This window comes from Aptenodytes forsteri, unplaced genomic scaffold (assembly GCF_000699145.1).
Source record: "Aptenodytes forsteri isolate BGI_AS27 unplaced genomic scaffold, ASM69914v1 Scaffold256, whole genome shotgun sequence".
NCBI classification, from domain to species: Eukaryota; Metazoa; Chordata; class Aves; order Sphenisciformes; family Spheniscidae; genus Aptenodytes; species Aptenodytes forsteri.
In genome coordinates this window covers 3,237,777-3,252,458 of record NW_008795021.1, presented here as the reverse complement: position 1 = coordinate 3,252,458, position 14,682 = coordinate 3,237,777, and the positions used below count along the sequence as shown (strand labels likewise).

At 42.0% G+C, this 14,682-nt stretch overlaps 2 protein-coding genes across 2 annotated transcripts in view; one reads left to right on the top strand and one right to left on the bottom strand.

The window, feature by feature from the left end:
* SMAP1 (small ArfGAP 1) overlaps positions 1 to 11,751 on the top strand; it is a 136,399-nt gene extending 124,648 nt beyond the window's left edge. The window contains exons 10-12 of the mRNA XM_009275800.1: positions 7,191 to 7,359; positions 8,004 to 8,332; positions 10,762 to 11,751. Of these exons, the coding sequence (XP_009274075.1) occupies positions 7,191 to 7,359; positions 8,004 to 8,332; positions 10,762 to 10,896 (633 nt within the window). The 3' untranslated portion in view covers positions 10,897 to 11,751. The remainder of the gene's footprint in view (positions 1 to 7,190; positions 7,360 to 8,003; positions 8,333 to 10,761) is intronic.
* A 131-nt stretch (positions 11,752 to 11,882) lies between these two features.
* Positions 11,883 to 14,682, bottom strand: part of B3GAT2 (beta-1,3-glucuronyltransferase 2) — a 166,399-nt gene continuing 163,599 nt past the window's right edge. Inside the window, 2 exon segments of the mRNA XM_009275799.1 lie at positions 11,883 to 12,349; positions 12,429 to 12,577. Coding sequence (XP_009274074.1) covers positions 12,263 to 12,349; positions 12,429 to 12,577 — 236 coding nt within the window. The 3' untranslated portion in view covers positions 11,883 to 12,262.

Below are 14,682 nucleotides of genomic sequence, written 5' to 3'. Positions count from 1 at the left end.
TGTCCCCTCCCTGGAAGTGTTCAAGGCCAGGCTGGATGAGGCTTTGAGCAACCTGGTCTCGTGGAAGGTATCCCTGTCCATGGCAGAGGGCTTGGACTAGATGACCTTTTAAGGTCCCTTCCAACCCAAACAATTCTATGATTATCTTCTCTTTGGTGCTGGAAATGCCTTAGGTAGAACACAGTGGAAGAGTAGGCATCATACTTCAAAACCAGAATGGACCAGCTGGACAGAGTCTGGAGGAAAGGAAAAATATTTTAAGTTCTAGAGAAGGGAAATCTGAAGAAAGAGTTAGAATTGAGACTGCAGGGGAGACAAATGTCTTCAAGCCTAGAAAAGGTTGATTGCAAAGAAAAGGCTACATTGTTTGCCGTGAGTACTGCGCATACAGCAAGAAATAAATTTGAATTTTTAATCTTATTGTAAGGATAATTATGTACTTGTGTATCACCTGAGACAGAAATCTTCATCTGACTTTTTCAGGGATTGCTGATAATTCCTTAAAGCAAGAGAACAGATGAGATTTCTTAGTGTTTTTCTTTGGTTCTGTGAACTGAATATAGTTGAGTGCTCGTTTCCTCATCAGTTATTACCAGGAAATAACAGTTGATGTTTTTTAGTGGAACTGTCTAGATGCCTAAAACCAAAATATGTAAAATCAAAAACAGAAAGAATTGAAATAACCAGCAAGTCCATTGACACTGCAAAGATAAAAAGGATAAGAATTGTACACAGAATTTAAGACCTGAATAGTGTACTGCCTTACTTGCTTACATAAGAATAATGATGTGCTAAGCTGTATTTTCCCTGCTTCCCTGGAATGCAGGTAGCTTTTCCAGTCAGCAGGGAGAAATTGAAAATGTTATGTGGGGGCCATTACTTACCACCATATAAATGAGAAACAGTAGAGGCCTGGCTTTTCTACAGCCCATCCCTACCTACGAGATACCAGCCAGTGCCAGAGACCTGTAGGTAGCAGGAAAGTGCACGTGTGCCATTTTCTCTTCTGCGGTCCCTCACTCAACTGCACGTGTCCCACCGTCTACTTCCCTCTTTGATTTCCACTGCTGCCTCCTCTCTTTCAATTTGCAGATGTTGGAGCAGCTGTCCCTACCAGGGCAGAGGCTTCAACCCAGACAGCTTCAGATGGTGGGCGCAGCCCTGCAAGTCACAGGCTGTGGAGAGTGCCTGGAGCCTCTCCCTGAGGCCACGATAGATGGTGGTCTTTCGTGCAGGGGGTGTGCTGTTCTTCAGGAGCTGTGTCACCAGGTGGAGGAGTTATGGCAGGAAGTGAGCAGGCTGTGCAGCATCAGAGGGGATGAGAGACAGACAGGATCTTCTCAGAGAGGCAGCAGCTTCAAGAGCCCTGGACCCCAGCTACAGTGGAGACACAGGCAGAGTCCGCTCCTGGCAGAGCGGTAAGTGCAAACTCTGGGGAAGGCAAAGAATGGAAGCTGGTGACTTCTGGCACTGAGAAAGTGGCTCCAGCTCCACCTGAAGACTTGCAACTACGGAACTGATTCACTGCCCTCAAAGCTGAAGAGGTGCTTTCAAGTGAAGCATCTGAGGCAACAGATGCTGAGCCATTCAAGGCCACCAGGATGAAGCGGCGAGTGATAGTAGTGGGCAACTCCCTGCTGAGGGGGACAGAGGCACCCATCTGCTGATTGGACCTGTTGTCTAGAGAAGTTTGCTGCCTGCCAGGGGCTTGGATTTGGAATGTCGTGAAGGGAGTGCTGAAGCTTATCCAGCCCTCTAGTACCCCTTGGTGTTCTTCCATGTGGGCTCTGCCAGGAGCAGCCTTGAGAGAAGAGTTGACTACAGAGCTCTGGGGGTGGTAGTGAGCAGCATAGGGGCCCAGGTCATGTGCTCCTCAATCATGCTGGTGAAAGGAAAGAGTGTAAGGAGAGCACTGATACTGCATGTCAACAATTGATTGCAGAGCTGGTGATGGCAAGAGGGTTTAGTTTCTCTGACTGTGGGGACCCTGTCTGAGGATCAGCATCTGCTTGGGAGAAATGGGATCCACCTCGCTAAGCAGGCAACAGTGTCTTTGCCAGCAGGGTGGCTGACCTGGTAAGGAGGGCTTTAAACTAGGGGCAGTGAGGAAGTTACCAGCAGCCCTGTGAGGAAGTGATGGACAGGGTCGACAAGCAAAGGGCCTGCAGTGACGTGAAAGAGAGGGAACATAAAATCAAAGAAACAGGTTTTAACTGGTGTCACCTCAAGCATTTGCCTGTAAGCAAGGAAGTGTCTATAAGGCACCATTATGGAAAAAGCCACTAGACAGACCGCTTTGGGGAAATCAGCATGCTGAGGCGTCTGTACAGGCGCACTGAAGTGTCTGTACACTAATGCACGCAGCATGGGGAATCAGTGTGAGAAATTGGAGATCTGTGTGTTGTTGCAGGGTTATGATCTTGTTGGGATCGTGGAGATGTGGTGGGATGGCTCCCATGACTGGACTCCTGCGGTGGAGGGGCACAGGCTCTTTAGGAAGGACAGGCTGGGAAGACAAGGAGGTGGAGTAGTCCTTGATGTGAGAGAACAGCTGGAATGCATGGAGCTCTGCCTGGGGATGGATGATGAGCCAGCTGAGAGCTTATGGGTAAGGACTTAAGAGCAGACAGGTATGGGTGACATTGTATTGGATGTCTGCTATAGGCTGCCTGACCATGAAGAACAAGTGGATGAGGCCATCTACAGCTAGCTAGGAACAGCCTCACACTCGCAGGCCCTGGTCCTCATGGGAGACTTCAGCCACCCTAGTAATTGCTGGAGGGATAACACAGCAGGACATAAGCAATCCAGGAGGTTCCTGGAGAGCATCGATGACAACTTCCTGACCCAAGTGATAGAGGAGCCAAGGAGGAGGGGGTGCTCTGCTGGACCTCATGCTCGCAAACAAGAAAGTGTGATGTGAAGGTCGAAGGCAGCCTTGGCTGCAGTGACCATTAGATGGTGGAGTTGAGGATTCTGAGAGGAGGGCGCAGGGCAAAAAGCAAGATCACAAGCCTGGACTTCAGGAGAGCAGATTTTGGCCTCTTCAGGGATCTGCTTGAAAGAGTTCCATGCGATAAGGTCCTGGAGGGAAGAGAGGCCCAAGAAAGCTGGTTGATATTCAAGGATCACTATCTCCAAGCTCAAGAGTGGTCCATCCCAATGAGCAAGAAGTCAGGCAAAAGCATGCCAGGAGGCCTGCATGAATGAACAAGGAGCTCCTGCCAAACTCAAACACAAAAAGGAAGCATACAGAAGGTGGAAGCAGGGAGAGGTAACCTGGGCGGAATACAGAGACACTGTCCGAGCAAGCAGGGGTGGATGGGGTTAGGAAAGCCAAAGCCCAACTGGAGTGGAAGCTGGCAAGGGCAGCTTGGCAAAGGCAACAGAAGGACTTGTAAGTACATAGGTGACGAAGAGTAGGGAAAATGTGGGCCCATTGCTGAAAAGAGCAGTGGTCCTGGTGACAACAGGACATGTAAATGTAAAAGGCTGAGGTACTGAATGCCGCCTTTGCCTAAGTCTTTACTAGCAAGACCAGCATTCAGGAATCCCAGGCCCTGGAGACTAGGGGTGAAGGCTGGAACAGGGAAGACGTACCCTTGGTGGATGAATACTTAAGCAAACTGGACATAGATGATAGATCATGGCCCTGATGGGATGCACCCATGAGTGCTGAGGGAGCTGGCTGATGTCTTTGAGGCCAGTCTTGATAATCTCTGAATGATTGTGGTGATTGGGAGATGTACCTGAGGACTGGAGGGAAGTAAATGTCACTCCTATCTTCAAGAAGGACCAGAAGGAGGACCCAGGGAACTACAGACCAGTCAGCCTCACCTTGATCCCTGGGGTGCTGGGTCCAGTTCTGGGCTCCTCAGTACAAGAGAGACATGGACGTACTGGAGAGAGTCCAACAAAGGGCCACTAAGATGATTAAGGGACTGGAGCATCTCTCCTATGAGGAGAGGCTGAGAGAGCTGGGACTGTTCAACCTGCAGGCTCAGGGCGATCTCATCAATGTGTATAAATACTTGATGGGAGGGTGCAAAAAGGACGGAGCCGGGCTCTTTTCAGTGGTGCCCAGTGACAGGACCACAGGCAATGGACAAAAGCCATCTGGACTGCTAAAACTCTCAGACCAACTTAAAACATTGAGAATGTCATGATCCTTATCTGCTGTTTTGAAGTCTTTTGGGAATTAAACACCAAAATGAAAATACTTATTTTTAGTCTCATGCATTAATCAAAACTTCTTGCCAGCCATGTGCTATTTGTGTAGTCAGATGGCAAGTGTGAAGTGATGGATTCAGCTACCATATTTGTGTTCCTGACACATCTGACCAATATTTCACAGTGAAAACTTCCTTTGGATAGGTGTTACCTTTTACAGCTAATATATAAGCTATCGATGACAAAAATTATTTATGTTTAAACGTGAAGCATATTGGAGATGGCTTCCAGTAGTTCTGAAAAATTCTGTTACAGTAACATCATGAAACCGCTCAGCAGTATGTTCTCTAACCACCCGATCGATGAGTGTTTAGTTTTGGTATAATGACTGAGAGCACTACGTGTAGCCTTTCTTAAAGGAAAACTATTGTATGTGTGCCAGGCGTGTTTTTACAGAGGTCTTGGGTAGTGTGAGAATGTTAGATATGTGAAAATCATGTCAATGTTGTTGGGTTTTTTTATTTGAATGCCACCTGCTGTTTTCTTGCCATGTGTTTTGCATTCTCTTCCATTTATTTAGCTGATGAACACTTCAGGGAGTGCTTGTTCAGTGCTTTGGCTTCTCTCAGAATCTTCCAAAAACAAACTGAATGAAGAGATGTTAAATGACCATTTAATCTCATGACGTAAACATAATAGATGATCAGTCCTCCAGGTCTTCGGCTCTCCCTTCTCTTCTGTGCACATATGTAGTGATTTGCTTTATTTTGTTAAAGCACCTATAGTAACAGTATTTCATAGATCGGGAGACACTCCAAACTCGTTCATCCCAGATGAGAACAGTTTCTCTGATGCTATTATTTATTTAAAAAAGAAAACACCAACAGCAAGCCCAAACATGTCTGCTCTTCTCCCTTTGAGAGAAAAGCAAAACCCTTCCTTACTGCAGTGCAAGCAGCAGAGAGGAAGCCGCCCCTGTTAACTCGCTTCAGCTGCTTGCATGGACTTCTCCAATCTGCTGAGCGTGGCTGTTGTACAGAGGCTGTCTTAGGCAGATGCCATGGTGGGGGGACCAGTCGATATGGAATAATTCAATAATGGGACTTCCTGGGTATATGCACGGTGAAACAAATACTGCTATTTAGGATGAGCTTTTACCTGAATGTATTATTAAATCCAAATCTGGTATTTTCAAAGACTGGTTATGCCACACTGACAGAGTTGTCTCAAATGGAGAGGGCTTGCTACTACCCATTAAAAAACTTTGATTTTGCTTTGCAATCAGAAATTTTTGTCAGTAATAAGCAAGAGGCAGTAGCTTTTATAATACATATGTAAGGAAGGTGATAGTTTTAAGTGTACGTTGGCTGGAGAGAAGGTGTCACAGGAGTTGAGCAATTCCTGGTCTTGTTCTGTCTGCTTTCCCTTTGTAGTGCCATCACCCTACCTTTTGTTGCTTACTAAGGTCTAGTGACCTTGGCCCAAATCAGCTGTTGTATAAATGCAGGGTTTTCAATTGCCACCGAGTTTCCATTTGTTCTTTTTCTCTTCCCTTTCCACAGCAGTTTTGGAGATTTTTTTTCACCATCATCGATGTGAATCTGCACTCCTTTCTCCCGATGGCTGCTGGCCAATTTAGTTGGTACTAGAATTGTTCTGCAGGGTTTTTTTCCCTCCAATTTATAACACTGAGCTTTTTAGCTTTTCGAGAGCTTTTTAGCACTTCAGGAGTCAGATGTGTTTTCTGAAGCTGCATATTGAAAGTTTATGTTGTGGTGTTTGTACAAATCCAGTGTGACCATAGTGGACTTCAGGGCCTAGTCAGCAGCCTGCCAGCAAAACCAGGAGAAGTTTGGAGGCTGTTGCTTTAAGCAAGAATATAAATGTGTTACTGTATCTGCATATGTTGTGGTGGCTTTTTGTCTGTCTGATAAACTCTGGTATGCGATGACAGTAAACAGACGGACCTGGTTGCAGATCCGGTCCGTTCATGGTGGTAGCGCAAGGAGGATTTTCCTTCAGTATAGGAAAGAGTTGAAACTCCCACGTGCTGGGGGATTAGGCAGATGTATGCTAAGCAGCTGAGGATCAATTAGCTGGACTAAAATAAGGCCGTAATTTCGGTATGCATTGCAATCCTCGCTCTTTTTCAATGCATATACAGTTGATCTGCATTAAAAGTTCCCGCTGGTAACAGGGTGAGTTGTGTATTTTAGGAAATATAACAAAAATGCAGTGTATTGGCTAGTTATCTAAGCAAGCCCCCATATGGAACTGTATGTGTATGAGCAGCAAAATAACAGCACTGAAAGACACCTGGATGTAACTTGTTTACAAAACATCTTGGTGCAAGAGCAATAAAAAGCCTGACAGCCTGTGTGTATTTTATTTTTTCAGTGGTAGACTACAGTAAGTTTTAGATAATTATGCTTTCTCAGTAAATGAAATGTGCTTAAAGAACTCTAAGCCAATTATAAGCAATGTATTTTAGAAATGTTATTACTTTAAGTAGATCAACTGAAAATTTACTTTTGCCTTTTCTCCAAAAACACTGTTCATCTTAGTTGTAGTGGTATATTCCAAAGCACTTAATCTTTTGTTTTAGCTCTTCTCTAATCTATTCTGCCTATGAGAGGATTAAAAAGATGTGAATTGTAATCTCCTTATTGATTTCCTAATTATTTTTCATAATCTAACTACAGCTCGTGATTTATGCTTCTCACTGATGAAAAATGTAGGAGCAACAGGAATGAATAATCTGTATGTGTACGCCCTGGAGCTGGTTGGGGTTTTAGTTTTGCGTGTTTTGTAACCTCTGTCTGGTCTTCTTTCCATATCGTATGTACTGCTTTTTTGTCTTTGGTCATACCACATCTTTTTAAATCCTCATTTACTTAAAGTTAATTCCTGTAAATGAACTGGTTTTTATTTGGTTCGGGAGTGAGGATGTGCAGTAAATATTTGATGTAACATCTTTTGCTGGTTTCATTCAGTAGTCTGTCTTGACCTTTATTTCCCAGAGCACTTCCACTAAACCAGCAGCTGCCACCTTGTCTGCAGCATCCGGGGATCTCGATCTATTCACTGAGCAAACAACAAAATCTGAAGAGTTGGCAAAGAAACAGCTCTCCAAAGACTCCATCTTATCACTGTATGGCACAGGAACCATGCAGCAGCAAAATGCTCCGGGTAAATAATTTTGTAAAGGTTTCTGTGCAGTCCTATTTTAAGCTTTGCCTAGAATAGTTACCTCCTACGAGTATAAAACTAAGGTTGAGTACCCTGCTACCTATATTCAAATGAAGATTTTTATTTTTACTTTTTATAAAAATGAGAAAATTACTGAAATGTAATACAGAAGCTAAAGAAAAAAAATAGTATGTGATTTTAATTTATTTATAGCTGTTCAAATTATCAAGTATGCAATTTACTGAAAGATTTGTGAATTCAGCTTCTGCCGTCTAATTCATCGCTTAAGGTCTGAGTCTCCAGCGTGCAAACAGCAGGCTGCCAAGATCAGTACAGAGCTGTCGTATCTTGATTTTAGCTAAGTTTGTATGAAAACAAAGACCTCCAATACAGCGATTAAAAGATTCTGGTTCACAACAGGGATTTGCCAAACTCTTCTTGGCAGTTAACCTCTGGTGGTGAGTCCCTTTCCTTTGAGAGTTTTTAAGTGATTTTTTACTTTTACCAGAAACTAAATTAACAGCACTGATGTACAAGTGGACAAAGGTTATCCTTTAAAATTATTTTGGTGCACTTCTGACTTATGGGGATGGGGGAGAAAATCACAAAACACTTTTGCTGAAATCTTCCCTTCTCTGGTACAGGTATGTTCATGGGGTCGTCTTCTATGCCATTTACCACACAACCATCAACTCATTTTCAAGGCTTTCCAGCCATGGGAGTTCCTGTGCCTGCAGCAACTGGGATGATGGGAAACATGATGGGACAATCAGTGCCAGTCATGGGACAGAGCACAGGCGTGATGGTAGGAATGGGAATGCCCAATGGATTTACGGGTACTACACAAACTGGTGTGATGGGACTTCCTCAAAATGTCGTTGGACCTCAAGGTGGAATGGTGGGACAGATGGTCACGCCACCAAATAAGTATGGATTGCAACAAAACCAACAAGCTCAATGGAACCTCTCTCAGGTAAAGACTTGCTATTCCCAGACAAGAGTGCTTTAGAAACGACGCTGCTTTTCAGATACAAAATGTTTGGCTGTAGGAGGAAAGTTGTGGTGTAGCCAACTTACAGACTGCTGGACTATGAACTGCTCAGAGGCACGTGGAAAAAGTCAGTGAATAATTCAGTTAACGATAACTAATATATAAGCAGAGAATACATTTTGCCAAGGTAGACCAAGCTCAGTTCTCTGCTTCTGTAGCTACTCTCATCCTGGCATCTGAACTAGCCAGGTAAAAAGCTAGCTTAGCTATAGTTACAAAATACAGAAATGTAAACACAGCCTTACGACCAAAAGCAGAATTTAATTGCTTGAGGATAGCCATTAACAATTAATACTTCCATTGACAGACTTCAGGATAAATTTCAGTGGAACGTGCGGTGCTTTGCACTCTAAATGATCCTGTAGATCATTTGCTTAGGCTGATTTATTGTTTGTCTGTAGCATTTCCGTGCTATTTTTTTAAATTTCTTAAACGTGTAAAAGGTTCTCTAAAAGTGTTAGTTTACACTTAGTACTATATTGGTACATTATCCAATGAAGCATCTTGAAATCGGGTATTTGAGAGGTTATTGGGGGGGGACAAACCTAAATGATTCCCTTGCAGTTCAGTATGGATGATAGCAGCTATTTTCTTCATACTATTGTTTGAATTATAAGAACAATATAATAATCCCATGCTGCTTACTCCAGCAATTCAGGAAGTGAACCTTAGTGACTGACTTAGATTGGATTATATTTATTTTTACTGTTCTGCTCAGTCCTGTGGCATGAACATTGATGAAGGTAAGCAGCATTTCTTACACAGATAAAACGGCTCCTGCTTGAAAATACAGGCTCTCATTCTCCTTTGAAAAGTAATTTTTAAAAGGCGAGAATTCCAACATGTCAAACCAAAAAAAATTTGTGGATTTACTGCTAACAGTCTTTTTCTAGGTATCTAACTTTAAAAAGACCCATATCAGCTTTGAAATTAAAATCGTGCTTCTTATCAAATACAGATTAAAAGTTGGCTCGTAGAACAAGCTCTTAACATGTTTCTGTACTCCTTGCACATCAGATGTTACCAGTATGCTGACATTCCACAGTTTGTAGGGGAACTGTGATCTAATCTCTGGCTCCAGTTGAAAGGGGGAGGAGAGCTTGCTTTACTTACCGGAGTAGCATGCTTTATGTAGTCTACTTCTTAAAAAGTCTACTCCAGAAGAGATTAACGACTAGGTAAAGCATGTTTTCATCGGCTTTTATTAAATTTCCATGTACGTTCAGTGATGGGTTGTTTTTGTGGATACACATGTGAAAGCACACAGTACTGAATTCTACCCTGAAATATTAGTTTGCAATTGACTTAATTTTTTTCACTGGTGTTTGTTTCATTTTGCAACCTGGTACTGTTCACTCATGTTTACACGAACTCTTGATTTTTACCTAATGCTGTCTCTAACTTGAATCTAATGTTGCTTATCCAACATCCCTGTTCATCGGCTCTGATTATTAATTGCTCCAAATGCTCTTTTGCTCCCAAACTCATGAGAGGGGACATCTTTACTCTGTCTACACAGCTAGGTTTTTGGCTTGTCAATAAGTGTTCATTTTTTAGCAGGCAAGGGAGAGTAACCTGAAGAATGTTTTTACATTGAGCACTGAAAATTACAGTGACTAGATAATATTTGCAGAGAGTAGAAATATTTTTGCACCATCCCTGAAGTGAATGTGCTGAATTTTGAACTCTTTCCCACCTTCAGCTAGATGTCGTCTTTAATTTCATGTGAATGATTTCACTTGCTTCTAAGAAATTATGGTATCCTGAGTAGATTCGTTAGCAAGAATGGTTAGATTTAGATAATACTTGTTTATAAATCCGCCTCATTCTTTGTTGATTGTCACCTAAAGGGACAATTTCTATAAAAACTTGTGTATTCCAGATTTTGAGGTTTCCAAAGAAATATTGCTGGAACAAAAAACATCTGGAGTTGCAAATGTAGACAGGGCTATATTACTTGCTTTGGTGTTTCTTTATCGCAGTTGCCACAATTTTGTTGGTTCGCTTTGAAACCTAGAAAGCAAGCTCTTATCAACTGAGACACATCGGGCTCCTTTATCAAACGCTCTGTAAATTCACTAGTGGAGTGTTTATACAGGCTTGACGTATACACCAAGTGCTGCAGCCAGTCAGCGGATGTACCACGGTGATGGAATGGTTCTAGAAAAGCTGCTATCTTGAAAAATCCTTAGCAACTTACGTGGAGTCAATATTTTTATGTGATGAGACACATTAATTTTAGGGAAATGTACTTTAACTGGGTTGCTAGTTGGAGGCGTGGCTGCTTTTTGGCTAGCAGGGTGTGGCGTTTCAGCACCAGTGCTAACTAGGCTCGTGTGTGTGCTTCGCAGATGAACCAGCAAATGGCTGGAATGAATCTCAGCAGTTCCAGCAATGTGATGGGCTTCGGCCAGCCCCCCAGCACGGCGGCAGGATGGACTGGAAGCTCCTCTGGTCAGACTCTCAGCACACAACTGTGGAAATGAAAGTTGCAATAGAAGTCTCGCCCAGAACAGCCACCTAACATTCCTTGTTCAAATGCATTTACCTTCGCTGTTCCTTCCATGTACATACTCTTTTTCTTTTTCCTCAGCTGTTCAGATTAAGAATATAACTGACTGACCGTGTTGTGGTCTCTATTGATTTGAATTTGATGTAGTGAAAACCAGATCAAGAATACATTTATACGTCATTGGCAGCGTTTTCATACAATGCATACGACTTCTCATAGGCCATACATTTAAGAAGCTGCTTAACCACATACTGATTTTTTTCCCTCAAAATTCTAGATCAACTGTTTGCATATAAGGGATGTAGCTATCATGTTAGTAATATCCAAAAATATGAACCCCGACCCCCCCAAAATGACCCAGTAATCCTGTAGAAGGTACTGTATGAACAAATGTTTAATCATATATAAATAGAATGTAAATGTATCACCGAGCAATGTTTTCTAGTGTATCAAACAAATTTTGTTTCATCATACATTTCACTGTGATGTTGTTATGGTGTGCGTAACAGGGAACATGGTTATTGAAAGAAAGATAAACCTGGATGTTACTGTAGTTCTACAAATCAATAGTTTATTCTTTTAAAAATGAGCATTTGATCCATTTGAGTTTCCTGTGATAAAGTATCCAGTCCGGCTCACGAGGCAACGTACACAGTATTAATGCTGAGAACTAGCGGCACAATAGGTGTATACAAGGTAACTCAATGTGAACAGATATATTTTTCCTTGCAGAGATATCCAGGTTTATGACAGTGATTGTGTTTACATTTTACGGTGCCTCGTAATGATAAAATGTTATTTCCCTATATTAAAAGGATAAATCCATAAATGATTGTGGGTTTTTATTTCATTATTGTATGATGTATCTGACCATTTGCTCTTCAAGAAGTCTGCTTTTAATGAAGGAAAACATGTTCAATTTGGAGGATCCATTTATGCAAATATTTAGAGCAACAGTTCGTGAGTTAAAATCAGTTCATAATTACACCATTAAGCTGGATAAATACAAAAAGTATATACATAAATGATGGTTTTGAAAATACTCCATTGCAGCCATGTTTGTCTCTGATTCTTTTTACTATGTGGAAACAGCCTTAAAACAAAGGTAAGTGTCAGCTTATTAAGACGAGAGTTCAGAAATGCATGCAAACAAGTTAGAACAAAGCACACCCACGTGATTTGCGTATTAGAGTATCTGACAGCTTCCTTTTGTTTCCACAGAAGTCCATCAGATGACTATTTAAAGGTCTCACGCAGAAGTAGACTATTTTTACTGGTTGAATTCAAACACCTTCTGACACATCCATTGTCCTGTACTTCTGCGTAACTCTGTCTCCACATCATACCTCAATACTGACTGTGTCCAGATGGTATTTTGGCTCATTAGCTAGATTTACTTTCTCTGTTCGCGTGTGCCATACAAGAACCTATAAAATAACATTTGTGTTAGTACAGTCATCTACAGAGATGATACGAAAGCTTTTTGCTAAGCGTGGAAATCGGTACCTTTGTGCAGTTGTTTGCTTTTGGCTCCAGCTCCTCCACTGTTGTTATCTGTTTCAGGAAATCAGATTCTTGCATTCCTGGTTGAGAACCACGACGCTTGAATACGGCTTTCGGATGCGACAGAATCACTTGAAGACTCACAGCAAATCCTTGGAGAGAGGGGGGTGGAGAAAAAGGTTAAGAAAAACCTTTAGGCTTTACATTTTTGTGCAAGTTACACTTAAGTCTAGAAGTCTCCCATGTTCTTTTTAAAAATGTGTAAATTTGATTATATGGATAGACAATATTTAGTAGGTTTGCACACCCTACATTGCTTTGTTTCGCCCTGAAGGTGCAATCAGATTTTTTTTTTAATTGCACCGTCTTTTCAACATGTTTAATCAATTTCCTGTCATGTAGAGACTATATGCTTTTTTTGCCTGAAAAGTCAGGTATTGCGAAGATCTCGGACTATCCTCCTTTCTACTTCTAATTAAGAAATAAAACTAAATTTTAAGTGAAATAAAATGTATGAAGTATGAATGTATGAACACTTCTAGGTTTAAAGGTGAGAGTCAGAAAAAAAGGTTAAAATGTTACTTACAACAGCTGTGGTATTTAGAGGGTTTTTTTAGCCTGTAGAGAGTTTTAACATTATTGTTGATGAAAGACAAGTCATATTAACGTTTTGCCTTGCACACTGTGTAGTTACTGTGGACATGTAAATCATTTTCATCAACGGTGGTCTGCAAGACAGTCTGCAGCTGATCTCTGCGTTGCACAGCATGACTGAAAGAACTTTCAGTGCACATGCCTTTGCAATGCAGTCCTCTAATAACATACATGAGGTCCCTCAAAGGGAGATTACAAACTCAGAAATCACTAGTTTGAACAAACTCACCCTGTCTGAAGCTGCTCTCATGAATCTCCAATTTGCCATTATTTATAGAACTCTCCAGTTTTCATTCAGCAAGGTTGTCGCATGTATGCTTAAGTGTGACTCAAAACTTGACTGATGATACACTTGTAAAGAAAAATTACATTTGTAACTCCTTATGTCTAATTGCCAAGCCTACCACAGAAATCCTTTTTTCATCAGTTCAGAGTGGTTCCAGCTGTCCCCTTGTGACAGAAATAGTAGAAGTTTTGACATCTGTTCTGAATAACTGCAAGAACATTTAATTCTAAAGCCAGTATTAAAATTTTCTCAATTTAAAAATGAGCATAACTTTCTGTAATGGAATATAAATGTCCCCTTTTTTACTGGAATTATTTTGCTACTGTATTTTCCTTGAAAGTGTCTGTGGCTTTTTTGGGAGCCTTTTAAAGAGGAAAATAAAAGGAAGTAATTACTACATCGCATGTAAAGAGGGCACACTGAAACCACTTTTATCATGCTTTTGTTTGTAGCGAAGTACAGGAAGACACCAGAAAGTGATTCCCTGCCCCCCCCCCCAATAAAGATTTGGACTATGGGTCAGATGTAAACTGAGGTCCCAATTCATTGACGGACACGGTTGCAGAAAACACGTTTAACTTTACATGTTATATCCTGCCTAAGATAGATAAAGAAGAATAGGTGTCTAGATGGACAGGGCTTATCCACACCTCGCAGAGCACTCCAGTGAATGAAAGACTTGCAGGAGGTGTGAGGCTGTGGCTGCAGCCTGTCCTTGCTCTGTGCGGTTAAGCTCTGCAGCTCCTGCTCTGTGGACTGCACCACCTGCTAGCAGCAATGCTGGGATCCAGCTGTGCTCTGCTGCAGCTGCTGGGTTTAGGTAAGCGGTACCAGGCAAAAGAACAGCGGTTTGGACTTTCCTTCCCAGGTAGGGGTTTGGCTTCAGCAGGCTGCAGGCCTTTCTTGCTTCCTACGGCTTGCAGCCTGGCTATGAGGGAGCACAAGGTGGGCTCCATCCCAGTGCTGTTTGTAGCCATGTGTAATCATTTGTGAAGAGCTGAGGTTGAGAGCTTAAACTCCCTCAGCAAGAGACAGCTGCAGTGCATACAGCCAGCTTTCTGCACCTTGAAAGATGACTGTAGGCTTATTACTGATGAACAAATTGGCCTGGTGCAGTTCAGTATTTTTGGTTAGTGTTCCCCCTCCCTGCCCTAAATTAGAACAAACTATAAATTTTTGGTGCAACTGAGCTTTAGTATGGTTGATATTTCGGGCACAAAAAAAATAGTTTGCTGTGCAAGGGAAGGTGGTGTTGGAGCCATGATCAGCTGTGTGAGCTGCTGTTTCTTTTTAAAAAGATTTAATTTTTAAGATGTA